This window comes from Dinoponera quadriceps, unplaced genomic scaffold, assembly GCF_001313825.1.
Source record: "Dinoponera quadriceps isolate SergipeBrazil2010 unplaced genomic scaffold, ASM131382v1 scaffold479, whole genome shotgun sequence".
NCBI lineage: Eukaryota > Metazoa > Arthropoda > Insecta > Hymenoptera > Formicidae > Dinoponera > Dinoponera quadriceps.
In genome coordinates, this window is record NW_014554586.1 from 411,256 (window position 1) to 437,580 (window position 26,325).

At 43.8% G+C, this 26,325-nt stretch overlaps 3 protein-coding genes across 3 annotated transcripts; 1 reads left to right on the forward strand and 2 right to left on the reverse strand.

The window, feature by feature from the left end:
• The first annotated feature begins 770 nt into the window (after positions 1–770).
• On the forward strand, positions 771–4,076 carry LOC106752234 (protein FAM188A homolog). Its single transcript, XM_014633788.1, has 5 exons — positions 771–1,140; positions 1,383–1,782; positions 1,877–2,145; positions 2,364–2,661; positions 2,806–4,076. Exons 1-5 carry the CDS (start codon positions 1,035–1,037, stop codon positions 3,110–3,112), a joined length of 1,380 nt encoding a protein of 459 aa, XP_014489274.1. The 5' UTR covers positions 771–1,034; the 3' UTR covers positions 3,113–4,076.
• Positions 4,077–4,177: 101 nt separating this feature from the next.
• LOC106752233 (another transcription unit protein-like) lies at positions 4,178–7,616 on the reverse strand. The gene is made up of 6 exons (XM_014633787.1): positions 7,549–7,616; positions 6,605–7,360; positions 6,060–6,448; positions 5,338–5,928; positions 4,778–4,982; positions 4,178–4,462 (listed from the first exon to the last, which is right to left on the reverse strand). The coding sequence occupies exons 1-6, from the start codon at positions 7,592–7,594 to the stop codon at positions 4,293–4,295; spliced, it is 2,157 nt and encodes a 718-aa protein (XP_014489273.1). The 5' UTR covers positions 7,595–7,616; the 3' UTR covers positions 4,178–4,292.
• Positions 7,617–8,523: 907 nt separating this feature from the next.
• On the reverse strand, positions 8,524–10,643 carry LOC106752193 (myb-like protein X). Its single transcript, XM_014633721.1, has 2 exons — positions 8,982–10,643; positions 8,524–8,919 (listed from the first exon to the last, which is right to left on the reverse strand). Exons 1-2 carry the CDS (start codon positions 9,183–9,185, stop codon positions 8,524–8,526), a joined length of 600 nt encoding a protein of 199 aa, XP_014489207.1. The 5' UTR covers positions 9,186–10,643.
• Between the last annotated feature and the right edge of the window lie 15,682 nt (positions 10,644–26,325).

Sequence of the window (26,325 nt, forward strand, 5' to 3'; positions counted from 1 at the left end):
CGTATTCTCCCCAAACGCTTGGTTTATGTTGCGTGCAGCTTTTGCAGCACTATTACCAAGTTTGTACTCATATAAGAAAATGACGCGAATGTCGGCAGAATTCATATCGGTAATAAACTCAAAAGAAATAAAAAAGGGAAGACCTTCGAGAAAACCTATTTTGTTGAAATGAGTCTCTGGCAATGGACAATACGAGTATGAATGAGGTTATGCCAAATACAAAAGTATAACGAAAACAGGGAGGAAAACGTCCGCATGTAAAGAGAATGCGACATTTCATACGCACCAACCTAATATATCCTGAATATATGTTCCAAAAATATACGAGATATGATATACTACGAAAGTTGTTGCAGGAATTTGTTCAATATGTTGCGTATATTCACACAGCATATCCAATATAAATATAATATATATGAATGACATATGCTATCCGGATGACGTCATTTTTTTCATTGTCATTTATTCTGATTTGACACACGATTTTGCGACGGGAAGTGACTGAACAGATTTGGCGTGACGCACGTTTTTTGTTACGCTAAATCCCATAGAGCTAATAATTTTTCATATTATTTCGTCGGTTGCCTCTGCTGAAAAGAATATTCTAACATAATCGTTTTTCTCTATTCGCGCGCTGCAGTCGATATGCGAAATTTCTGTCTTATCAACTGCCGCCCGAGATGATTTGGCGGTAACGAAGAAATTACCAGCCACTTCTTCGCAGTTATCATCGACGATACGAATCGGGCCGCTCTGTGATTCGACACACGATATATCGATTGTCCGCGTGGAAAGCCGAATCTCACTCGGATTCACACTCTCGAGCATATTTCACAAAGAAGAAAAGGACCAAAATGGCGCCGCACTTGGCAGTTGTCTGTTGTACAAAATAGGTTATCGGGGTGTGCTGCATGTTTCTGGTATCGCGTGAGATTTAACGAGAAACCCTAGGAAATATTATGGTCTACTCTAGATAAAATTCGTGTGCACGGTGCGTTGTAATCTCCCGTACATTGAGTGCATTCCCAGGGATAATGGCCGAAAATGTTATCACAAGCAACGACGAGCTCCTGAAAAACATCAAGACACTGCTTTGGGGTTCGACGGTCAAAGAGGACGTCTTCAAGCGATGGGCGCAAGGTGAGACGGAAACATAATCTCGCATGCACGCCGATCGTGTAATTTCGCATGGAAACTCGCGTGTAAAATCACGATCTGGTGGTTGTGTGTCACGTCGGCGTAATGGCCGATCATCAATGACAATTATAGTCATATTTCTATTCACATGTAACATTGCACGATAGAACCGATAATTCGAGGTATCGTATACCTCTCGTTACATTCTATTGATGAAATCATTAATACATATATCACTGTTACAGGCTTTTCCTTCAGCGTGGACGAACCCACTGCGCTTGTACAAAGAGAAGGAGGGCCTTGTGCCGTGATAGCCCCGGTTCAGGCATTTATTTTGAAGCAGTTGTTACCGGAGGGCGATGTCGTGACTTGGAAGGCCATCGAGGTTGACAAGTGTGATCAGTTACTTGTAAAAGCAATGGTTGAAATTATTAGTCAAGCCGCCGATACCCAGGATCCTAAGTATTCAGTAGTGTACACTAATCACTCGAACGTCTGTGCGTCTAGTAAAGAAGCTTCTGATCCTAAATCCGCGGAATCTATGGTGAATTCGGCTGAGGATACTAGCGAAAGTAGCCAAACTAGCAAAACGCAAGTCACAGAACAAACGCCGTTAGAATCGGAGGTTTTTCATTCTCAGCTGAGGTACGTTTCCGAACGTATTCCTTCGACCTGATGAAGGAACTATTAAACTTTTTAATAACGCGTCTTCACCATTAATCACGTTTTATCGTTTCAGGATACTCACCACAAATAGCATCGACGATGTGGAGAACTTGTTTACGGAGCAAATCGGAATGTTGAAAGATCAATACGGTGTATTACTGCTACTCTACACTGTCATATGTACAAAGGGGATTTCAGGAATATGCTCGGAAATGTCAGATCCCACGGAACCCATGATCGATTCCACTTACGGATACGGCAGCCAGAGTTTGATCAATCTGATGCTGACTGGTCGAGCAGTTAGTCACGTTTGGGATCACGATCAAGATATCGGCGGGCTAAGTGAGATTTACGTTTCCTTCCTTTGTATTGAGTATCTTTTTAACTTTGTTACTCTTCTCTCACTTCCACCACCAGGCTGTTTCACGAATGACATCGCCGAGTAAAATTCGGAAATCTGTCAAAGTTAAATTATTAAACCTTACGAAAACCATCGTATATTCTAGAAACTGTCCGCTGGAGAGGGATTCTTTCTCATGTTCTAATTATGTATTTTGTAGAATTACGTGGCATAGATAAACAGAATACGGTGGGATTCCTGGCTCTCCTGGAGCACTTACGATACTGCGAAGTGGGAACATTTCTGAAGTCGCCGTCGCACTCTATCTGGGTGCTGGGGTCGGAAACGCATTTAACTGTGCTCTTCTCCACCGAGAAGCGGTTAGTAAGCCCGGAGACACCGGCGGAACAAGCACGAAGAATCTTCAAACGCTTCGATCCGGAAGGAAACAACTTTATCTCGGCGAATTTACTGCAGGACGTGTTGGCAGAATTAGGATTGGTGGCCGATGCGGAATAGTACGTATTCTTCTCGTAAGAATTACTTTAATGTCGACAAATAATGTAATATGGTGAAAATTTCATCTCTTTGCCTCGGCATATCAACCGTCGTCTTGTCGTCTGGAAACGTTTGAACTTCTAATTTCTCGTCTATCGTCGTAGCGTCGACATTATGAGGAAGAAGCTGGACAATGAGAATCTGGGGATAATACTTCTCGCATCGTTCATGGATGAGTTTTTCCCCGAGGAACGTTGCATGTGTCCGGATACGTTTGTCCTTTATCACTACAACGGTCTGCAACGCAGCAATCCGGAGAATAGAGTGAAGTATCACAAGGGACAGGCGGTGCTGCTTGAGTGCACTGTGAAGTGTATCATGGATAGTAATCCTATGCTGACAGTCCTGCAGACAAAGTGGCCAAGGATTGAGATACAGTGGGACATAGAACGAAATCCTAGTTTAAATTAGAATTCACAAACTATAATAATATAACGGACGACGTAGAGTGACCTGAGCGAGCGCTTCTATATAGGATATCGTTGAGAATTACCACTTCAAAACCGTAGTCTAGTCAAATCGGCCATCTTCTGATTCGGATCAGCGACAAACACAATGATATCGAGTAAATATACCTGCCAATAAGCAACAATTAATTATTTTCACGGAAATATCTAGCGATTCGTAATGCATAACGCATAACTGTTGAAGACTAAATGTATCCTATGTCTGAATATCGTATCGTATCGGGCTTGTTTCCCCTCCGCAGGAGAGCAGGTCGATTCCCATCTCACCCCCCCCCCCTTTTTTTTACACAAACTGTAAGATTTGATTGTATGCAACGGAATATCTATCGTTTTCTGAACGCTTCGTAAAAATCCCTCGGCACGGTAGAATTTGACGGTGGTCGATTGTAAGTAACTTAAAATTAACGCAAAATCCCCCGACGTGGATTTTATTTACTTAATGGTGCCGTTTCTACTTCGTAATGAGATCTCCCGTTGCATTACGGCGGAAGGATCCAGACTTCATCAGGCGAACTTACTTGTATATGTTATATGGTGAACATTAAGGTCTTACTAAAACATTACAGGACACTGTTATTTTAAAACTATACGTGTATTGTTATTTCGCAACTCTCGTCGAGTAGCTCTAACTACGCTTAACGAAACATGACGGTAAAAATAATCAAGGTCGAGAGCAAAGGATTCTTAACAAAAGCGCTTTTTCAATTATTGAAGATTTTAACCGTATCTTTCGTCCGATTACTAGAATATATTCAAAGACAGAGCTATATAAATTTGCTGAAAACTAATATGTGCGAAATAAACTATAAGTTCTCTATCAGAAAGTGGATACTTTTTGCCAAATAAATTTAATAATTATTTGGTCAATATTTATCTTCTATTATTGCAGAAGCAAAAAATTCCCCACACAACACACACGTCTCAAAGACGTCTTATTTCTTCTACCGGACAAAATTATGAATTTTTTGGCTGCCGGTTATTAATTTTGGAATATTCACTCGCCTTCGCCTCCTCTTCTTTTGCTTTATTTATTTATCCTTATTATATCTATGTATTAGCGAACATTGATTTTTTTCTTTCAAGATATAAACATCTATATATATATTTATATATATATGTACATTTCAATCGCTTGCGTTTTCAACCTGATTGTCGTCTCCGCCGCTCTCGGAGGAACTTTCTGAGTTGGATTCCTCGTCCGAATCTTTAAGTACCTTCCCTTTGAAGTTCTTCTTAGGCCTAAGTGTCTCAAAGTCCGATCCCTCCTCATCCGAAGAATATATATTCGAGGCTGCTGTAATTGAAAAGGATTCTTCTAGATAATATCCATAAAACGTATCGGCTTACGTCTATTTCTTACCGAATAATACTGAAATCTTTCCTGTAATTGAATATTAGACTGATCGCTCTCCCTTCGTAACGTCTTAAATATTGTGTGATTTATAATCTAAAGAAATTTCGTATCTTGACACAATATAGAACAAGTTCCGCTTGACGATCGCGTCGTTGCGAGCGTCAAGTGGAATCTGCCTATGTAACGTACAAAAATAATATTCATAAATAATAAGTTTTATAATATACAAAATAAAAAATATATTTAGTTACCAACCTTTAGCAGCAATCGCGGCGGCTCCTTTTTTATATTTATTCTTTATGGCTGCTAACGAAATCGCACCCTCATCGTCGGAGCCGTCGTCATGATAAGGATCGCCGCTATATGCTCCTGCAGCACGGCCAGTATTCCTGGTACCTCCGATGCTCTTCTTCGTTTTGCTCTGGACTCGCATGGCCATGCGTAGTTTCTCTTCTTCTTTCTAGAAAGAGCACAGTTAACGACATATGACATCAGTTAGTTATAATTGGAATTAGCGCGGAAAATTCGGACAGACTGTGCGATCTCGAATTGTACAAACAGTTCAAAATATTTGAATCGTTCAATCGTAAACCTTAAATTTTGGAATAGTTTGAATTCAATCAATCAACAGGTTGTTAAAAATATTGAAATTTTAGGTTCGGACAGTCCAGGCAATTGAAATTTAGCTTCAAGTTCGAAAGATTCGGACAGATTTGGAGTTGAATCGTGAACTTGAAATTCTTCGTAGTTCGAATAATCCGACCACCCGAAGATCTCAAGCACAGGTTGTACGATTTAGCGTAACGGCAAAATACCTTCATCATCTCGTATCTGTTCTGATCCGGGTTCATTCCGACTTGAGAAAGAACCTTGATGCCGGAAGTTTTTTGTGATCTGTCGGCCAACGACATGGTCATCTTCCTATGCGTGAACGACTCCGTAGAATGCGGTCTGAAAGTTAACTTCGTTCTGAACACCGCCTGACCTTGCAGACCGGTACCTTGGCGAATGTAGAGGTGATTATGGTCGCCCTGTAAGGGTTGTTTGTACACGTCGAAGATTTCCGAGCCCAGATGCAACGACATGCTACCGTCCGACCACTTGACGAATCTCGCGTTACTCTCTTTCACTACTTTGCCCTCATCGTTGAACGTCTCCTTCCATCTCAGTGTGTTTTCAACTTTGAGCTTCAGACGAGCCCGGCCCTCCTCGTCCAGAGTTTCTTCCTCATCGATTTCATCCTCATAAGTCTCGTGATCGAACGGTCTTGTCTCGACGGACAAGAAGTTCGGTAACTTTACAAAATGAATCTCACGTCCAAGGTCGGTGGTGATTTTTGGTATTTCCACGTCAATTCTAGTCTCCGGTGGTGGCTCCGGCTCTTCTTCTTTATCTTTATCTTCGTCCTACACGAAGAACACGTTTCATATTAGAACATCTATAATCTTTTAATATAAGTCTATTCTGGTATAAATACAAGTGGCGTTGTATTATATAAGAAGGCGAGAAAAATATAATATCCATTTCATTAACTTACATCTTCAATAAGAGCCCGATGGCTCGGACCCTCTCCGCCGCTTTCGGATCTCCCCTGACTGAGACTTCTACTTCTACTTCTGCTTCTGCTACGGCTTTTGCTCTTACTTCTGCTCTCCCTATGATCCCTTTCGTTCTCCTTCTCTTCCTCTTCCCTTTTGTCTTTCTCGTCGTCCGTACTAATGTCACTCGCATCGCCGAACAACGCGTCCGCGGTCGGAGCAATGCTATTTTCCTTATCCGCCGCCTCATTCTCGGAATCTGAGTCTATTATCTTAGATCGTTTCTGATTCATTTCCTCCGTCTCCGAGCCGGATCCGCTGCTCTTTCGTTTGACTCTCGATCGTGCTTCGTTGTCGCTCTCGTCGGACCTTGGACTCCGATTATTATCTAATTAGAAAAAAAATTTCAACGTTAGATTATACAAATATAATTTCTAATTTATCGAGAAGTGTCAGACGAGAACTATATGTACGTTGAATATCTTATTATCTTGTAATATTATTATTATTATTATTAGAAATGATAAAATAAAATATCACAAACCAGTCTGTTTGAAAGACCTGTTCGACTCATTATCGCTTTTGTCATCCTTGGGACTTTTTGATTGCGATCTTTTGGTATCCGATTTCTCCGAGTTCACTCCCTCAGCAGACTCGTCGAACGACTTGACATTTCCAGGAGACGCGGGAGACTTCGAGCGTCTTTCTGCCGGGGAATGCTGACTCGCCGAGCCCGCCGACTTGTTGCTTCTCTGAGAAGAGACACTCCTGGACCTACGACTTTTCGGTGAGTCGTAACCAGAGCCGTTGGACGCAGGCGAAGCTGGAGTCTTCGATTTCCTCTCTTGCGACCTTGCTTCCGACTGCACGGATCTTGGACTGACGGGTGATTTTGAACTCGTTGAACGCACACTTCCGCGCGGAGACTGCGAGTGTGATCTGGGAGATTTCTGAGACTCCGAGCTGTTGGAGGCTACTGACTTCGGAGTGGCACTCCTGGATCGGCGAGAGCCGGATTTTTCACTCTGAACAGAGCCGACGCTGGAACGCCTGGATCCTGATCTCTGCGGCGACGGACTCTCCGACTTGCGACTGCCGTCCAATTTGTTCGACTCGATTGTCTGGCTGCTGGACCTCGAGGATCTGCCGCTGGCGTTGGACACGACGGAACGCGCTCCGTTTTCATCCTCAGAGTTCTGCTCGCTCCTGGTGTTGTTTGACACCTGTACCGGGGCCTGCGACGTCGGGCTGCCGCTGCGACTCGATCTCGAAGAGGCCGAGGCATTGTCGGATTCTGATCCTGGAAACAGAATCGCGCGAGGTGAGAATACGTACTGCATATTGTGTATCCGAACATAACCTGAAAAATTGTATCACCGAACGAACTGATTGGTGCTTCTATGTATTAAATTGATGTAAAAATTCACATGCACAATTGTAGAATTTTTGCAGAACAGCATAAGTGTAAAATGATCAATGTTTGCATACCAGAATCACCGCTGGAATCACGCAAAACCTCTCGCACCGGCGACATGTTCACTCACGAACTCACATCAACTGTGTGAAAGCCACTAACATATGATATAAATATGCGTAGATGGCGTATCAAGCAGTCGTGAAAAGCGGCATCAAGTAAGTCTAGTATTACATGCGTTATACGACGAGTATTGTCGGTGTGCTGATTGGCTATTGGATAGAGAATTTCAAGGGTCCCTAAATTTTTCCCTAGAAATTCTCTATCTAACCGCCAATCGGCATATCCGACAAGGCTCATCGTATGTAATACCAACCGTAAATGCGTGGCCGTTCTCAAGTGTAATCTGCAGTGGACGGTAGGAGTGTGTTTCATAAGAATAAGAAATTGACCAATCATATTTAAATATAAGGAGAATAATCGACTATAATTGATTAATTTCTTGTTCTTACTTCTTGTTAACATACTCTTACTGCCTATTATAGACCACATTTCAGTTTTCTTTCTGAATAAATGTAGTAAGCTTTAAGTTATAAGAAATTGACCAATTACAATTGATCATTCTTCTATAATTCGACTGTAATTAGTTAATTTCTTACGGCTTAAAGCTTACTACACCTGTTGTAGGTTTGATACTTGAATTACAGAAGAATAATCAATTGTGATCAGTCAGTTTCTTACTGCTTAAAACTTATGCCTTTAAGATCAACTTATTTTTAAATAGTAATACTCAATGACAAATTATAGTCCGTTGAATTCTGTCGATTTTTTATGACAGAAGGAAGTAATAGTTTAATTTTTATGTGCAACGTATTTACAATCCAATACGTAATTAGGAATGGTCTCGAAGTAACGGAAGTAAGTACGGAAGTAAAGTACAAAGTATTGTATAGTTTTAATGTTGCATTTATTTTTTTCCATAATGTTTATTACGGAAACAGTACCATTTCTCGTTAATTAATTCGTATGATTTGATGAGCTAAATAAAATCAATCAATATGACTTTCTCCTTCTCCCTCTTCTTTACTTTCATCTTCTTTCTCTTTCTCATTCTCCGATTGAGTTTCTTTATACTTTTCTGACTTCGTTTCTTCGTATTTTTCTCCTTCACTCTCTTCTTTACTTTCATCTTCCTTCTCATTCTCACTCTCCAATTGCGTTTCATTAAGCTTTTCTGACTTCGTTTCTTCGCATTTTTCTAATTTCCCATTGTTGTCTTCCACGGACTTTAACTCTTCTTCGTTCGAATCGTTCATGGTCGACTCCTGTTTAATCTCCTCTGTCTTTAAATTGGATTTTGAATCCTGCTTTTTTCTTCCCTTCCATCGGTCCCTCTGCGTTCGATATTTAACGGTCACGCACGTAGGAACTTTCTTCTTGATCAGCTGTGAAATATTCAATTTCGATCGTGTGGCAGTTGTACGATAATCATGAAAAGATTGCTCACCATACGAGGTAGTATTATTTTGCCCGGAGTTTTTTCAGCAACCCTCTCGTCCCAGGTTTGCTTCTCTTTCCACCAGATCCGCTGATAGTCGTTCGTGAGCAGTTGTTCGATACGAGGCCGCAATTCTCTGTAATTCATGTAATAAACGCGACAAAACAGGTGTAACACTTTTTCAGTTAATATATAATTGCTAGTCACTGTCATTTCCTTATTATTTATTTCTAAATATATTATATATTATATATTGGGTCTGTTCTTTTTTATGTTTTAGCGCTGGTCTTGCAAAAGTCAGCCGAACTGGATTGCACTTATTGCACTTAGAGTGAAACAAGTGTATAACTTAAATACTAGTGCACATTGAATGCGCACTAAGGTTTGTTTACAGTACATTTTTATATTTAAGATCGTGTCTTAAATACATACTTAAAAACATCTTAGCTAATAAAATGATGCGTACGAATGCTGTATATGTCATATTACTGGTTCAAAGTATTTGAAAATGCATGTATGATAATATTTAAATATAACAGATTGTGAACAGGCCTTGGTACAAGCAACCGAATTCGTTATTGAGAACAGTTTCACAAAGGTTATGGAGGCTGGTCTCTATCGTTCGAATCAACTGCCGACGCACTTTTCATACGAGGGCACGAAGACCTTCATTGTCGTGTAGTCCGAGGACACGATGTTGTCCGGTGCACGGCGCGACACCGCGGGTGTCCATGTTTTCAAGCTTTTGTCGACAGCTTTCATGCGAATGACGTTGACGGCGCTCGCGAACGGGCGAGCCTGTGTGTGCGCGTAATGGCGCGGTCGCGATTTGAACGGATCACCGCGGTTCCGTACGTTTCGTCGGCGTTTTTCGACGGTGCGCCGCGATCTCACCCCTGATTCAACGTCGTATCCACGCAGGAAGTTGTCGTGGGTGACGGGGGACAATGGCGGGGTCTGACAAATGCGAATCAATCGTCGATCGTGCGTCGAGCGAGGAAGCGGCGGTTACTGAAAACAGGCACGAACGTGTTACTCGAGCACACAAATGGCGGATCCGGAGGGAACGGAGGTAACGTACGTTTCCACACATATATATATATATATCTGTGTAACTATGAATGCTATTGTCTAGATTGTAGTTTTCCCACAATCGGAATAGGATGAGCGATAATGCGATAATATAATGTGTGTACTTGCGTATGTATAATTGATGATACATGTAGGTGATGAAAATGGTGGGAGGGGGGATAAAGAGATGACAATGCTCGCTGAATTCTTAGTATCAAATCTCGCGTGTCAGTTTTTGCGTCTAATAACGCTTCTTAGGCCGTAAGGCCACTCCATCGTGAATCCGCTAACGCTTTCTCTTTAATCGTGTCTAGCATTGTCGTTGTACCGAATCCATATTTGAATATTTATTGATACGCAGCATTATCGACACAGCATTATATTCAACTGCCTTTTTTTCATCCTCACAGGTATTTATTCCTTCTTCTTCACTTCTTTTTAAGAAATCTTCAAATCCTATCGAAATTTTCAACACACAGAGAAATTGTAGCGAATGCACTATGAATGAAGAATGTTTATTGTTCTATATATTTTTTTTTATTACAGGGAAAGAAAAATTAGTATCAATTCAAGATTCGTGTTCTCACATATATTAACAAGAATAAGTAATCTTATATCAAGATAATCTAGAACAAATAATCTTATATCAAGATAGTCTAGAATAAATAATCTTATATCAAGTCTTGTTCTTACATGAACAAATATGATATATTTTCACTAAAAGTATATTCATGTTATTCAAGAATATTTTTCATGAATTGAGAGGAAATATATTCGATATAGAAAGAACAATATCTTTAAATTAAGAATTGCATCGACTTGAAGATATCGTTCTTTCTATCCAATATTTTGTCTTCTCGATTAATGACATTTCTTCTTGAATAACAAGAATATGATATTTTTAGTAGAACTTTATAGAATCTTTTTAAGATCAAATTCTATACATCTTCCTCATATTATCTTCAATTATCTTTATATAAGATTACATATTCTTGCTTATATATGAGAATAAGTCTTGAATTGATATACTAATTTCTTCCTGTGTATAAATAATTTTGAAATAAGTGCTTATTTATAAGGACTATTCAATATGAAGGAAACCGCAGTGAGTAACCATTTGTAGCGTCAGAACAGAATAATACTGTTTATATATAACTTTTTACCTTGTAAATTCTATACGTTAGATTCTTCAAGTTTATCGGAGCGTGCAGGATTCTATCGTTCCCCCGCCGATCCTTTCCCGATCTATGGTATCGCGATATAATAGTGTATCGACGCGGAGGCGTCGATATTATCACGCTAATTATAGAAACACATGCCAACCGCATTAGTCGTCGTAATAAGAGCGGACACGGCTTCGGGTTACGTGGTTCACGTTGGCCGTGAACGCCGATTAATCCCGTGGTTTAATACCTTCACGCATGAGCGTGCGCGCGCGGAAACCCGCTCGTCCGCGTCGCGATTTAATGTCCTTTTATTAAGGAGGGTTAGCTCGACGCGCCGGTTTTGCTTGCCGGGACTCTCGGCATCGCGGGCGCCGTGTCGTCGACTCGTTCCCTCGCCAGAAACGGCTTCCGGTATTTGCGAACATAAACAATGATGTAAGTCCCGACGCGTGTTTCGCGATGCCGGCTTCTAAATCAGGCTTAATCGCGGAGACGCGGTTTTCTCACATGCGACGCACGGCAATAATCGACAGCCCGTCGAGCGCCTATCATCTCGCGACTTATATAAGTAATTGATATCGTTGATTTGCCGCTCTGCGAGATCCACGAGTATGAACGTCGCGTATCTCGGTATCTTAATCTCAATTAGACAAAAATGATTCTGATTAAACAAGAAGCGAGCTATTCGCACGGGCTGATCTCCGCGAAATATCTTACGGCTGTATCGAATCGCGATCGAGCGGGAAACGGGAACTCGCCCCCTTTTTTTCTTCCTCTCTCTTTCGACTGGATCAAGTTCGGGAAGGTCGACCTATTAAATCTCGCGAATTAGCAATGCAAATGTTGCCGGATCGCCAATTAACGTGCCCCGAGTGCATAGATATTCCCCTCTCGCGTAATTCAAACGCGATTTTGCGCTTACATAATTTTGCAGTCGGTCGGTTCTCGCCGAGAAAGTCCGCGAGAGAGCTCGCGCGCGGGAGACGAAACCGAAAGTGGTCCTGTCGAAAAGAAATAAGGAGAGACGGGGAGAGACGCGGATAAATGTGCGAAGGACCGCGCGATACAATCGCGAAGGACAGTCGTGTTCATGCTAATGAAGCTCTTCTCCCCTCCCCCCGCCTACATCGATGCTAATCGCCGCGCTATATGCATATTACCAGTACGACGGAGCGCGTGTCACACACGCGTGCGTGCTTTCATGTCGAGTTATATAGTCGTATGGCTGGGCCACGCCCGTACGGAATCAAGGTCGATCTCGATTTCAAGTTCGATTATTTGCCTCCACGCCGTCGTCCGAATTCCGCGCGACGAGACCGACTCGGTCGCTGCGGGCGGGGAAGGAAAGTAATTCGATCCCGAATTTAACTTTGAAGTGGTCGCGCACCTACACGGAAAAAAAACACGGAGTGTCAATTCAAGACTCTCATATTCTCATATTAAGCAGGAATATATATAATCTCCTGCGCAGTTTATACATGAAGGAATTCTATATAGATCCATTAAAAATATTATGTTCTTGTTGTTTGAGAGTAATTTTTATAAACTGAAAACATATCGAATAGAAAGAACGATATTTTCAAACTAAAAATTGCAGCGCTTTGAAGATATCGTTTCTTCTATCTAATATTTGTTCTCTCAATTCATAAAAGTGATTCTAGAATGACAAGAATATAATATTTTTTATCAAAGCGGAATTTCTTCATGTGTACATAAAAAAAATTAGTATCAATTCAAATCTCACATATTCTCATATATAAGTAAAAATATATAATCTTGCAAGGAAATAAAGTTTGCTTATATGAAGAAATTCTACGATACTTTTAATCTGATATAATTTTCAATTCGAAAAGATCGTCCGTTCTACCCAATATCATTTCCTCTCAATTCAATGAAAATTATTCTTGAACAACAAGAATATGATATTTTTAGTGAAACTATATAGGATTTCTCCATATAAACAAATTTCACCTCTACACAAGATTATATATTCTTGCTTATGCAAGAGAATATTAATTTTTTTGGTGTGATCTTTATATAAGAGATTATATATTCCTGCTTATATATGAGAATATAAATCTTGAATTTTTATATTAATTTTGTTTTCTATGTAACACGACTGATTGCGTGGATCGCAAATCTTCCACTTTTGTCTTCCACTTTAAGTGAACATTTTCGATAAAAAAAGTCGCTTTAAAAAGTAATGATATGCATCTATATGGACATAACAATCATGAAAGATCTTATTTAAAACGGACGAGTCCTTTGGCGCAAGATGAGTGTCAGTATTTTTCGAGAAATGCATTGTAGTGTGCATGGATAACACCTGTTGCCCGCTCGACCATTATAGAGTTAATAGTATGGCGAGACACGTATCTTGTCGCTTCAGGCTTGCTGCAGTGTGCGAGACTACCTTTGCTTTCTAATTATTACTTTTGCATCACTTGTACGCTTCTTGTCGCAACGGGGAGTCCTCGGTATTTTCTGCGTACGTGATCGAACACACACCATTTCCTTCACAACAATGCGATTAGATTAATTAGTTAATTAAGCTTCAAAGGAGATATAATAATTATCTGATTACTCAGTCTTCACGAAAGATGCGAGATTGAACTGTGCGCTTCTCCTTAGTTAAGACTTTTGCGTCATTTTAGCGATCCTTATCGCGACTACTACTGACGTGTATCACTTTTATACGCGAAACAGTCCCATTTCGCGCAATGACTCGACTCGCAACTGAATAGTCCAATCGTCACCGTCGAGAATTCTCCCTCGTTTCCTTTTTGCGTTATACACAGAGAAACCACTGTCGCGACCCAAATACAATTTGCAATCACATTTACGGACAATGCAGTCAGCGTGTTTTCTTTCTTTCTTTTTTTTTTTTCCTTTTAATTTATCGCAGCGTCGGGATCGCAGAAAGGATTTCTCGGCGGCATAATTGCGTGTGCGCTCGGCTTTTGGTCGCGTTTCTTAATTGACTTTTTTATCGGATTTAATCGGGTTACACAATGTCGTTCGCCGTCACACGCGGATCTTGCACGCACCCACAAAATTTGCATAAAGGATATCATGTTCCACGGCCGGAATTGGCCCGCATAATCCCGGCGACTTTCTGGCGGTGACGTTCTCGCGATCGCCTTTGCAATGTCGCCTTTGATATGCAAAACCGTTTGCGTTTTGGACTCGCGCGCCCCCGCGACGCCTGTAAATTTTCCATTTAAGATCCCCGAAGGCTCCGAACGACTCTCGTTGTGTCGCACATGGGGACACAATTGACTTTTCGCGAGTCGTCCTCGCGCTTCGTCGTGGGCGGACGGATTTGGAAGGAAACCTTCGAGACTCGCGTCAAGAATCACGAGACAGCGTGCGCTCGTTGGTAGTTCAGTTCCCACCGCAACCTCCGATCCGGTTCTATTTTTGTTAATTCTTCTGAATTTCCTATGCCGTTTTTATTCAAAGTAAATTAGCGGCGAAGAAAATAATAATACGTATTAAATTCGAAGAAATCTTTTCCTCGGTGTGTGTGTGTGTCGTCTGTGAAATATAGCGTTGCATAAAAAAAAAAGTCACTCCGCGATTCAATCGCACCGAGGAACACCGAGGGCTGATGAAGAGAAGAAGAACGTGCGCATTCACTTAGCTCGATATAATTTTCTTCGTAATGAAACGCCGCGTCCCGCACGCGCGTCATCCCGCATCGAGGCGGAGATCACAGGTGACGCCGAGTAACCGTGGGGTCGTAAATCAGGACGCGAGAGCGGCGGGATTAAAAACGGATTATTTGCCTTAAGTATACGCTTCGTGTTTTTACGGGCGGCGTGCGGGAGCGCGCGCGAGGAGGCCCCGAAGAAAATCGAAAGTTCGCCGGTGCGACACGGCGCCAGCTGTGAACTTCAGAGATTGGAGGGCCCCATCGTCGTCATCGTCCCCGTCGTCGTCTCGCGGCCCGGTTACGTGATTTGGCAAATTGCTCGTATCGTTAATTAATGGGAAAACGGTGCCGTCACACAGGTGCGCAGCTGCGCGTTCGCGGGCCGACCGGGCAGATGCGCAGGGCTTCTTTTTCTCTTTTATTTACCACCGCGCCGTTTATAACAACGCGCCGTGATTATGGCAAAAGTGAATCTGGGTCGGAGAAACCTTCCGCCGCCGCCGCTCTCGTTTTCGTTCTTCTTCTCCTCCTCCTCCTCCTCCTCCTGCCTTTTCCCCCTTTTTTCGGCCGTTTTTTTCCATCCCGCCGGTTTTTATTTCATTTTTACGTGCCCGCTGCTGCGGGCGGCTCGACACATCTGGCGCGCCCCGATGAACGAATAATCTGGTATGCAAATGCGCGCGCCGAGAGTGGACGTTTTCTTTTCGCCGGCGACAAATCGCGAGACTGATTCAAGCAACGTGCCGATCCGCCACGGCGTTAACGAACACGATACGAGGGACGTGTGTCGCTTTGTAAACGTTTCCGCAGGATACTACGCCGGTATAATAATAATAACGAGCGTCGTGCATGCCGCTCTTAACTTTCGAACGGTTAGGAATAAATGCGCGAGGAATAGGATCGTGAGCCGAAATTTTACCAGGCGCAAACGCTGCGCGTCCATTTTACAGTCCAATTACTTCCAGCGGCTGTGCCGCCGCGCGTATTTACCGTTTAGCGGGCGCGTTAAAAAGCCGGGGTCGCTTGAAAAATCTCGCTCGGTTATTTCTCACACGAATACTTCCGCCGAATAGAAAGTGAAAAGCGCACAACGGTGGATAAATTAGCCGCGAATATTCCGCGTCCCGCGGGAATTCCGCGAGCTCGAGCTGCCGTTCGGCGAGCGCGATTCTTTCGCGCAATCCGCGAGTTAAGGTGACTCGTGTTACCTTGTCGTCGCGATAACGACGGCGGAGCGCCGCCGGCCATCCCCTTGCGTTTCTCCGTCCGCGATCCGATCGGCGTGAACGGCCGTTATAAATTAAATTCGATTGCACACCCAGAAGGACGCCCGGTGTGTCCCGACGATCATATCGGACCGCCGCGCGCGCGCGCGACGCCACCCGGAGAAAAGTTCATCGGCGCACCCGGTAGCCGGACTTTGTCCGTTGCAGCAATGTTGCTTCCAGTGGCCGTCGTTGTCCGGATCGGGCAACCCCTCGAGTCGAAATTCTGGCCCCGCGTTAAACCTTTGATCCTCCAACACAGTGAGAACTAAGATAGTAAAATAGGTTCAATTTCAATTCTAGTAATATGATACAACCCCTGCTTTGACCTTGATGAAGTTTCTTAAGTTTCCGGTTTCGCTGTTTCAGCGTGAAAATAGGACGGTGAAGGTGGCGTTGAGATTGAATCTGTAGAATGAATGGTTCAAAAGGGAAGTTGTAAAAGTGTCGATATCGTCCAAGTAAGTTTTTATCAGTCTATAGACCGTCTAAGTAGGCGCGAACTATCCTCAAGAGCGTCACAGAGCGTGAAAATGTCGACTCGGTATGTCGCGGTGTTCCATCTCGCAGTACTCGTTGCCCCGCGGCAACGGTTCAAGATCGGATCTGTGTTTTGTATTTCGTGCGTTGAGACACGGTGGCAGTTGTCACAATAAAACCGACCGAGAGAGAGAAAGAGAAGGAGAGGGAGAATGAGAGAGGCGTGGTAGCCCGTGTAACCGGAGAATTCGCGAAAGATTAACGAGGGCCCGGAGCTCGCGCGCCCGGTTTTCGCGATACCGACATGAATCCTCGCGGCAGATCGGATTAACGGGACGAAGGATCGAAGGACACTCCGAGAATTTCTGATTCGCACACGTGGAACGGCATTCGCATGCTTGGACAACGTCTAAATCGGATCGTGAGAATGCCCCTAATAGTATCTTTTAAATGTCCTTCAAACGTCTCTTGAATTTTTTGTCGCCTGTTTGGAATATATTAATATTGAATAGAATCTGTAGAGAATTTCGTCGGATCGTGTGACACGGAGGGATAACACCAAAACCGACGTATCATTTTGTTTTTGCACCGTGAATACCTGTTGGAGGAGTAAAATGAAAATTTATGCGCGTGGATGCAAACCAGCGACATTTCTCTATCAAAACGTGTAACAGTCTTATGAAAATTATTCTGTATTTCCTTGCCAATAAACGTTATCTGAGATGTTTGAGGGTTGACATTTCTAGAAGTTAGGCTCCGAAATCAACAAATCCGTGGATATGGGAAATTATAAAAGAATAAAAACACTGGAATTATATTTCTAATCTTACATATTTCTTAATACTTACATATTTCTTGATACATTTCACAGTGTACATTGCATCTTTATTATACGAGAAGAGATTCCCTAATTTCTTCTTTGGTGCTTCCCGAACTTCCGGTCCGTAAATTTGGAATGTATTCGAAGTTCAGTTTGTATTTTCCGCTGAAACGCTCGAGCGAGAACTCTCGATTTTACGAGCACACGAGATCGACAACTGTCGGCTCTACCTCGATCACTTCTCCTCTCGCTCTTTCACAGAGCTTTATATAATAAAATCCTCCGCGGAGCGGCTAACACTGGAAAAACGACGGCAGGCGATGCTGTTTACCGCGCGTTCCACACGTAATCGCCGCATAAAGGGGAAATGATTTTCGATCTGAGAATAGCACGCGCGCGCGCGCGCGCGCTAACGGGTCAAATGCACAACAACACAGCAGTTTCCGTTGGAGAACGTGATTCACGATCCGCGAGGATCGAGAATCTACGGTATAGCCGCCGGCCGGTTTCTTGCTCAACCTCGCTCGACGTTTCAAAACGCCTGTACGCGGAGCATCATCGCGCGGCGCGCGCGGAGATGCGAACGATGAAAGAGAAGAAGACGAGGAAAATGAGAGGAGGGGGAGGAGGGGGAAGGAGGAGAGGTGAACGTGAGATCGCGGGGAGCGAGCACCTGCGAAGAGACGTTCACCGGCGCGTACGTGCAGCACGCGATCTATCGATGTATCGGCATCGCCGATAACATCCCTCGCGCGCGCGAGGAGTAGCAATGAGGATTCTCCGGGCCGGTCGCGGCCCCGCGCGCTGCAAACGCGCTCGTTGTGCAATTTTGTAATAGCTCTGTAAAACGTCGCGAATCGATTGCGGGATGTAGTCACGATAATCGATTCTGTTACGCACACATGCGTGTGGTGCGCCGGCGAATCACCGTTTTGATACTTGCGAAATGATTTTCCAAGCGACGGACTAAGCGGCTCGTGCCTTTCGGTTTCTCCTCTTTGTCCGCCTAAGTGTCGGTCTACAATAGGTATCTTAAGCCTTAAGACATTGGCCAATCATAGTCGAATGTAAAGAGAATAATTAAACTGCGATCGGTCAATTTCTTGAGGCTTAAGGCTTAAGATACCTATTGCGGACCGACACTAATCCGGATATCTTCGAGTTCTCGCACTTTCGTAGCTCGTGAACGAAGTGATGTGTCTATTGTTGTACTCGCAAAGTGGACCGTGTCATTCGCGATGAGAGAGCCCTTTTGTTACTTATAATTTCCGTTTGTTGTCTCGAATTTATTTATTATTTGGTTCTCGAAAGGAGTCCGAGAGAGACGCGCAGTCGGCCGAGAGCCGATTAATCGAAGCGGTTTACTTCTCCACTTACGTCCTTCAACGTTGAATTGCAACACGGTGCGTTATAGGCCCCGACATCCTCTCGTCATCATATCGATCTGAAATATTTTGCAAATCATCGCTTATGAAAGCGCTCGATAAAAGCGAAAAAATTCCCGCGGCCGGCGTGGAGGATGAAGAAAGTCGATCCCTTTTTACTTGGTCGACGGCGCGCGTCTTCCGATCGCGAGATCTACTCTCCGCGGAAAGAAGCTCGTCTCGGCGCGGCTTTACAGCGGTTATGTTAATTAGACTGGCCTTTCGACTCCCGCCCGCCTGCCCGCCTGCCTGCCCGCCTGTCGATCGAGACACGATGCTGTTACTTAATCCGCGTGCCCAGACACGATCGACGATCTACATTCCCGGACGATCTACTTTCAGAAACTACTCCTCACTCTCGTTCTTGACCGAATCCTAACGATCGCGCGAATAGACGTTAGATCGAATGATCGATCGACCGATCGGCCGATGATCGAAGAAGCACCTTGGACCGATCATCCTCGTCGGCTTCGAACTGCCCGCGTACAAAGTCCGACGGAGGATACAGGATTAATTCGTCAACGCTTCTTTTTTACTCGCTGTTTCGCGATAATACTGAATTGCAGCGAGCAACCGAGCCGGTTGCGCGGTTGTTCGCGTGACTCGCTGCGTCGAGGAGCTTCTCGTCATTCGACGAAGTAGTCGGGAATATTAATAATAATAGTAATAATAATAACAATAATAATAATAATACTTTATCGGTTGACCAATATATCATACATTGAAAAAAGAGTTTGGTCCCTTTAATATTAAAAAAACTTTCCCGAATACCTCTCTAATCTCGCGATGCCCTCTACATATTTTCGTGTGTGTCACGCGCGGCATCGTCGGCAGGGAACGCGGGGAACAAGCGGTGTGCGAAGAAACGGGAAAGGCAGCGACGAGCGCGTGCTGTTAGAAAACTAGTTTCGCTCCTACGTTAATCCGCGGGGATTGCATATCGAGCGTACCTTTGCGTTGGTACCCTCGCGTGTTCCCCTTTCAGCTCGTCTTCCATAATCGCGCGCGCGCGCGCGAAGTTTGCATGTCCGCGCGACTCCCCGGCAATTAATAAAATCGTTCCACGCGCGCGCCTCTCGATTCGCTAATTACGGCGGCGAATGCGTAATTCTTCGCGGCGTTTCGCGCAGGAAAAATAATCGCCGATTTTTCTCCCCCTTTTTCCCTCCCACCCTTCCTCACCCCTCCCGTCTCTCTCGCTCGTTCTTTCGGGAAACCTCGGAATCGCGCCGGACTGATTGGGAAATAGGCGAAGAAGGGTGCACCGTTACACCTGCGGTAATCGTTGGTAATTAGTAACGCGCTCGAAACGTAATCCCGGCTATTTCGCCTTCTAATCGCGCGGGGATAAATCACTTTTATTAATCGCGCGATTGCGAAAGCCGGGGAACGCCGCGCAACTTTGAGATCCAAGCGCGAAGGCGCTCGCCGCTCGCGAGCTCGGCGATATGCGAGCTCGATGCCGCTCGCGTGGCGGTCTTGCCTGTCTCAGTTCGCGGGACTTTCGTCGCGAGAAGCTATCTGGATTTAAAGATGTTCAAACGGCCTAGAAATTTAAAACGGGACTGAAATGGCCCTGCACGATTTTTTTTTCCCGCTTTCATCCTGGCCTTGCGAAAGCAAGGCTTGGGTTTTATATTGAAATGTAACGCTCGTACAATTTAAGGCGGAATTTATTTAAAAAATTTAACCAGGCTCTGTTTTGGCCCTACATTGAACAGAAAAGAAAGCTGTCTTATACTTGAAACAATAATCACATAGATTGGAATATATAAGTCTCGAATTGATGCTTAATATTTTTCTTCTCGTGTATTCAGGGTCTACTCACAAAATTCCATTCAGGATTAGTCTTTCTTGGCGATATCTAGGTTCAGTGAAGGCAGGCTTATTTTAGGACATGTCTACTTAAATCTATCACAGACTTGGAGCGCGATTAATTTCTACCCGGGTATCCGCGAATTCGCGGACACTTTTGCAACGGAGGAGGGGGATCCTTCGCGGTTCAGGCGCCCACGTCGGAAAGATACGTCGTGCGAAATCGACGAGAGCTCCCGGGGAATCAATTCTTTCCTTCTTTCTTTCTCTTTCTCTCTCTCTCTTTCTCTCTTTCTCTCGTCTGCAATTACTCGGCCGGTCAAGCGACCGACGCGGATTGCGCAATCGTGATATATCCGTTTACAACTATTCAGCTGTCAGGAGTGTTCTTTGTGCAAACCCATGGCGAGACGCACGCGATTTGCTCTTATTTCCCGCGATAACAGTCATTAAGCGGCGAAACGAACGGTTGGAAGTGAACGGGCTAAATCATTACGATATTATTCAGTGACAGGGTGTAATCATCGAAGGCGAAGTCATTAAGGTCCAAATTGCACGTCGGGCCCGTTCGTTGTGTTCATAGCTTCTTTATCCGCTCGCGGTCTCCCTCCGCTCTACCGCTCTGCGCGGCGATGGGGGCAGAGGAGGAGTTACCGAAACGCAAACTCGATTCCCAAAAACCGTCCGAGCCCCATAAAACCGCGATTTTTATCGATCTATACTGTGCGAGCATAGTTTATGACACTATGAATATATTTATGATAATGTATTATGGCCGCTCGATTTTACGGCGAATTCACGAGTTGTTTGCACAATTTTTGCGGTTCCATATATTTCTGATATAAATAACGTGTGTATGTATGTGTGTGTGTGCGTATTCGCACGCCGAAGATTCTCGGGCGCATCATTCCCGATTTGTTCCTTTTTCTCTTCCTTCACCGATCCGACCGGATGATACGCAACGTGAAATCGCGATGCCGCGAGATTCGCGACGCTCGACTCGGCTTGAAAATCGAGATTCGACTCGCGGAACTACTGTCGCGTCTTCCATTCACTTTGTGAGATTCTCGTTCTCGGCTGACCATATATTAGCGATGAGACCGTCCCTGTCTCGCTCTTTCGCCGCGTTTTATTATTAGGCACGCGTTATGGGCCCGCGACGATTGCGTAAACGCGTTGCCGGACGAGGTTGCACCGATTGAATTTTCGTTGCGTCCGACGAGCCTCGTCGTTCTTCTCGCATCAGAGACACACAGGAACGTTCAAAGAATCTCTCTCTCTCTCTCTCTCTCCCCTCTTTCTCTCTCTTTCTCTCTCTCTCTCTTTCTTGCCTCTCTCGGAACTTTATTGCAGCATACGCGGAATAAAACGAATAATGAGAGTTCGTTAGGCAACACTGCTCTGAGTTCTTGCTATTACTCCGATTAAAATAAATCTCTCCTAAAGATAGCAGCTGTGGTAATTGCGTTCCGTTAAAGGCACAAAAATTCAGAATGCTACACTGAAAAACAAAAGTGCTACCGCTCGAATAATATTTATTTGATTTAGGTAAAATGGCGGTTACTCCTTAGCAAATACGGGATGTTCCATTTTAATGGATACAGTGGAATATTTTGAGAACGAAGCAATTGACAAAAAATGGTTCAAATCAAAGTTGATAGTGTTTGAAGAGGGACACAAGTCGGTGACCTTGTGTGGTAATTCCACGTCATTTCGAGGTCAAATTCATTTCTTTTTTTAATGGAATCATAGAATTTTTTTTAACACGAGTCGATTCCTCCATTTATTTTTCCGCGTATATTCTTAAGAAATAAGTTCTCACGTGTTGATCATCAACGATCGATAGCTTGCATGTTGGGCCACGTTCGGGCGCGTTTCTGCCTCGCCAGGGGAAATCGCGGGAACGTATCGTTTCTTCTGCGAAACGTAAAACGCGCGCTCGAGATTCGACGGACACGATTCCCCTCATATCGCGGAGTATCGGTGTGTATCGTTAACGCGTCTAAATTGACCCTCTCGGTCCCGTGTTGCATAACACGGTCCGTTTATCTGGTCGTTTGCACGTGCGAACTTCGTTCATGTTCACGAGTGGTTGCACGATGTTGGCCACTCTCGTGGATCACGTCGGGTCGCAACCCCGTTTTGTTTCGCACGCGATACCGCGCGATTACGACGGTACAGATAGATAATCGACCGGACGGTGTCGTCACACACCACGGTGGCAAGCGAGTGTAGAGAGAGAGAGAGAGAGAGAGAGAGTGAGAGAAAGAGAGGGGGGCGGGGGAGGGAAAGCAAGGATGAAAGGAAGAAAAAAGACGGAGGATTGCGACGGTAAGACCGGTGAAAGTAAAGTATCGTTCACATAAGGATTAGTGCGAATACAACTGGGAAGCTGATCGGCGCATCAATTCGCGTAAGCGCACTCGTAAGAGTCAATAACTGCGCTGGCTGCGGGTGCGCTTCAGGTGCGCTTTCTATAGGTTTCTACACACACACACGCATACACTTTGTCTTTTTTCCTCTTATCGTCCTTTTTCGTCTCTTACGGCCGCCTCCTGGCGCCGAAGAGAAGGCGCGTAACCGCTGCTCGTTTCGTTCCGTGCGCGAAAAAGAATCGCCGGTCTCGTCGCTACGAGCGCGAACGCGATTGTGTAAATCGTCCGCTCAACCAGATCCTCGCTTTTCCATTCGGCTAATTCCGATTAATCTTTGAATCCGCGGATAATTTACGGTCAGAATGAAATTATAACAGCGGGATATGTTTCCACTTTTACCGAGCGCTCGAGCGGCGTGCAATAAACTGATAGAGCCAATTAATCGCGTATTTTGCACGCGATTTTGTCGCGCGGAGAATGAGCTCGCACGGCATGAAATTAACCTTTAATACAATGACGGGGGAAAAAAAAGGCAGTCGAGATATATTCATGGGTATCCGAGTTTCATGAATTATGAATTCCGTGACTTTCGATCGGTGACTTTCACTGATCCTTACGCAGGACGAACCGCTCTCGGTCCGTCGGCCGGGCAACTCGCGCGTTCACTTCCTCGCGAACCGAATCTGGTTGCCAACTTTAAGTCGCGTCATTATTAACTCTGTGTGTTACTATATTGATTTTAATAGAGGAAAATGTGGTATTATAGCCTCCCATTTATATTTTGTACAGTATTTGTCAACGATCGTTGTTTTAAATTGAAAGTTGAACGATTATATTAGTTAAAATGCTTAAAGTTTGATCGATTTAAGACCCGAAGTTATGAAATATTGATTAACTTAGAATGTTATTTATAAAAATGTAACGACACGGTATAATGGGTTAAAGAGAAACAGAGATAGGAATGAGGTCTAAATTTTATTGTTAAATTTTATTGCTGTCGCAACGACATTTTGCTACAGCAAAAAAATTATTTGTTCCGTGTAACAGATCTTTATGTTGTTCTCATAGTAACTAACAATTGACTAACTGTACCAGCAAAATATTTTTCTCTATGAACTAAAATAGGTTTAAAAAGTTGGTTTTGTTTAAAGTAACACAGTGTTTTGTTAGAAAATTACATATGTGTTCAAAATAAATTTTTAGGAAGAATTACGATAAATATAACCGTGAATTTTTAATTTAATAATGTATAATTAAATGCTAAAATATACTTCGAAAACGTCTCGAAATGCTCAAATATAAAAATGCGTTGTTTACAAGTGCCGGTTATTGTATATTAACGCTACTACGTAACGGCGGGCTACTAAATAAATATAATTTTATAAATCTATAAATCTATTTCATAAATCACTAGAATTTGATACCAAATAGTGCAGATATCAAAAAAGGCCATGGTACCTAAGAGTCAAAGTTATCACCTTCTTCTCTAACATCATGACCTCGACATATCTCTCGTATTCGATTTCGTGCGAGACTCGGACGAAACGTCGAGGCGTGTCGCCACAATTAGAAAGCACATTTTACATAATTTTCATTTTAATGATTACGTAATGCGTGCGCGCGCGTTGGCAGCAACAGCAACAACGAAATTCATCGTTCACGTAATGCTGAAGAAAGGGCAACGTGTTCCTCTATCGGGTCCCGTGTAATCCGATATATCTCGACTCGCTATATGACAGGCGTGCGAGCAGTTGAAAAGTGGCCCGGCACACGCGAGACGCAATATTAGGGCTCGTAAGCAAAGCTGGTCGAGCCGAGAAACGAGGGCTCCCGATTTCTAATTCACTTAGGGCGTGGAACTTAGGGCGTACGCTATTAGCCTCGGGCCGGACTTTTCACTCCGTCGGAGCAAACACAAGCGAGTGAATGGAATGCTCCCTGCCGAGATCGTTGAGGAAAACCAATTCGCCGAGTCTCGATCGTCGTCTCAACGAGGCGCACGAGAAGCACGATTGACTTATATCTTTCTTGCATCTGCAAGCAACACCGGCGGTTGACGTTTTCGGTACGCTAAACTAAATCATTTCGTGCAAATTTTGTTACACAAGTTAATCTATAGAAGCAGAAGTAATGCAGTTAGTTATAATATTCCCGCTCATATATAAGAATATCTTATTCTTGATTGAAGACTAATTTTTTTCTCTCCGCGTAGAAATTTTATTTCGTTCAATCAAAATGTATTTCGCTTGTCCATTGTCAGGTAGATCCATCTAAGCTCATTTTTCAATGCACTCGCGACGCACATATAGTACAGCCGGCGAAGCACGTTGGAGAAATTTCGCCCGTCATCGATCCGCATACCTCGAAACGTTACCTTTCCGCAAATAACGGAACGCACTCCCGGCATTTGCCGAACTCCTCTATCCAAGCGCGATGACCCCTGCCAGTGCGATTGTGAGTGCCGGTTCTCTCTCAACTGCTGCCCGGGGTGTTCGATTGCGCCGATGTATCATCGAGTTCTTTCGTATTCGCGGGAAGACTCGTTTCGATTCCCGTCGAGGGGCATCGGTTGACAACGAATTAATGGAGTGCAGTTAACCGCTCCGGATCGTTTGCTTTGCGGCTCGCGGCGGCTCCCTCGCGCGATCGGCGATCGACGCGAAACGAATTGCTCGATAAGGTTCACGAAGGCGACCGGCCGCCCACGGCGCGTTTAACGGCCGTCGGATCACCATTCTTTCGTTCGCTTATTCCTCACATCGTGGCCGCGAGCTTATCGTGTGTAATCTACGCGTAAAATCGGAGAATAGGTGCGTGCCCCCTTTTTTAAGTCGAATCGGTAAAACATGAACGCATGAACTTTTTTGGTTACCTGATATTACACGGGAAGAGAGCTGTTTTCAAATTGCTATATCTTGAAGACGAAAAGTCATACAGAAACGAAACAAAATGCATTTTGAAAGTTAAAGTTGACACTTTCGTGCGGCATTAACGAAATTTAGAAGAAAAATTTACTGCTGATGTTATGCCGTGAAAACTCTCAAAATCGTCGCTTTTTGCCCTTTTGACGTCATTTTCTTGAAAATTGTGACGTAATAGCCAAATTTGGAGAACGGATTCAGCAGGCAAAAATACATTAGAAATGGTTATTCACATTCATAATGCGAAACAAAGTCAAATTTTGTCAGAGGTCTAGTCGGTGAATTATCGCTATTTTTTATGAAAATATTTTTATTTAGCTCTTCTGTCTCTCATCGTCCACTAAATTGACCCAATGGAATA

Excerpts from the sequence above, each read along its gene's own strand:
- LOC106752234 (XM_014633788.1), top strand. The coding sequence starts at position 1,035 with ATGGCCGAAAATGTTATCACAAGCAACGACGAGCTCCTGAAAAACATC. Across the intron at positions 1,141-1,382 it reads CTTCAAGCGATGGGCGCAAG|GCTTTTCCTTCAGCGTGGAC; the intron begins GTGAGACGGAAA and ends TCACTGTTACAG. Across the intron at positions 2,146-2,363 it reads TCAAGATATCGGCGGGCTAA|AATTACGTGGCATAGATAAA; the intron begins GTGAGATTTACG and ends TGTATTTTGTAG.
- LOC106752233 (XM_014633787.1), bottom strand. The coding sequence starts at position 7,594 with ATGTCGCCGGTGCGAGAGGTTTTGCGTGATTCCAGCGGTGATTCTG. Across the intron at positions 5,929-6,059 it reads ATCGGGCTCTTATTGAAGAT|GACGAAGATAAAGATAAAGA; the intron begins GTAAGTTAATGA and ends TTCTTCGTGTAG. Across the intron at positions 4,463-4,777 it reads CGCCGCGATTGCTGCTAAAG|CAGCCTCGAATATATATTCT; the intron begins GTTGGTAACTAA and ends TTTCAATTACAG.
- LOC106752193 (XM_014633721.1), bottom strand. The coding sequence starts at position 9,185 with ATGACAGTGACTAGCAATTATATATTAACTGAAAAAGTGTTACACCTG. Across the intron at positions 8,920-8,981 it reads AAATAATACTACCTCGTATG|CTGATCAAGAAGAAAGTTCC; the intron begins GTGAGCAATCTT and ends AATATTTCACAG.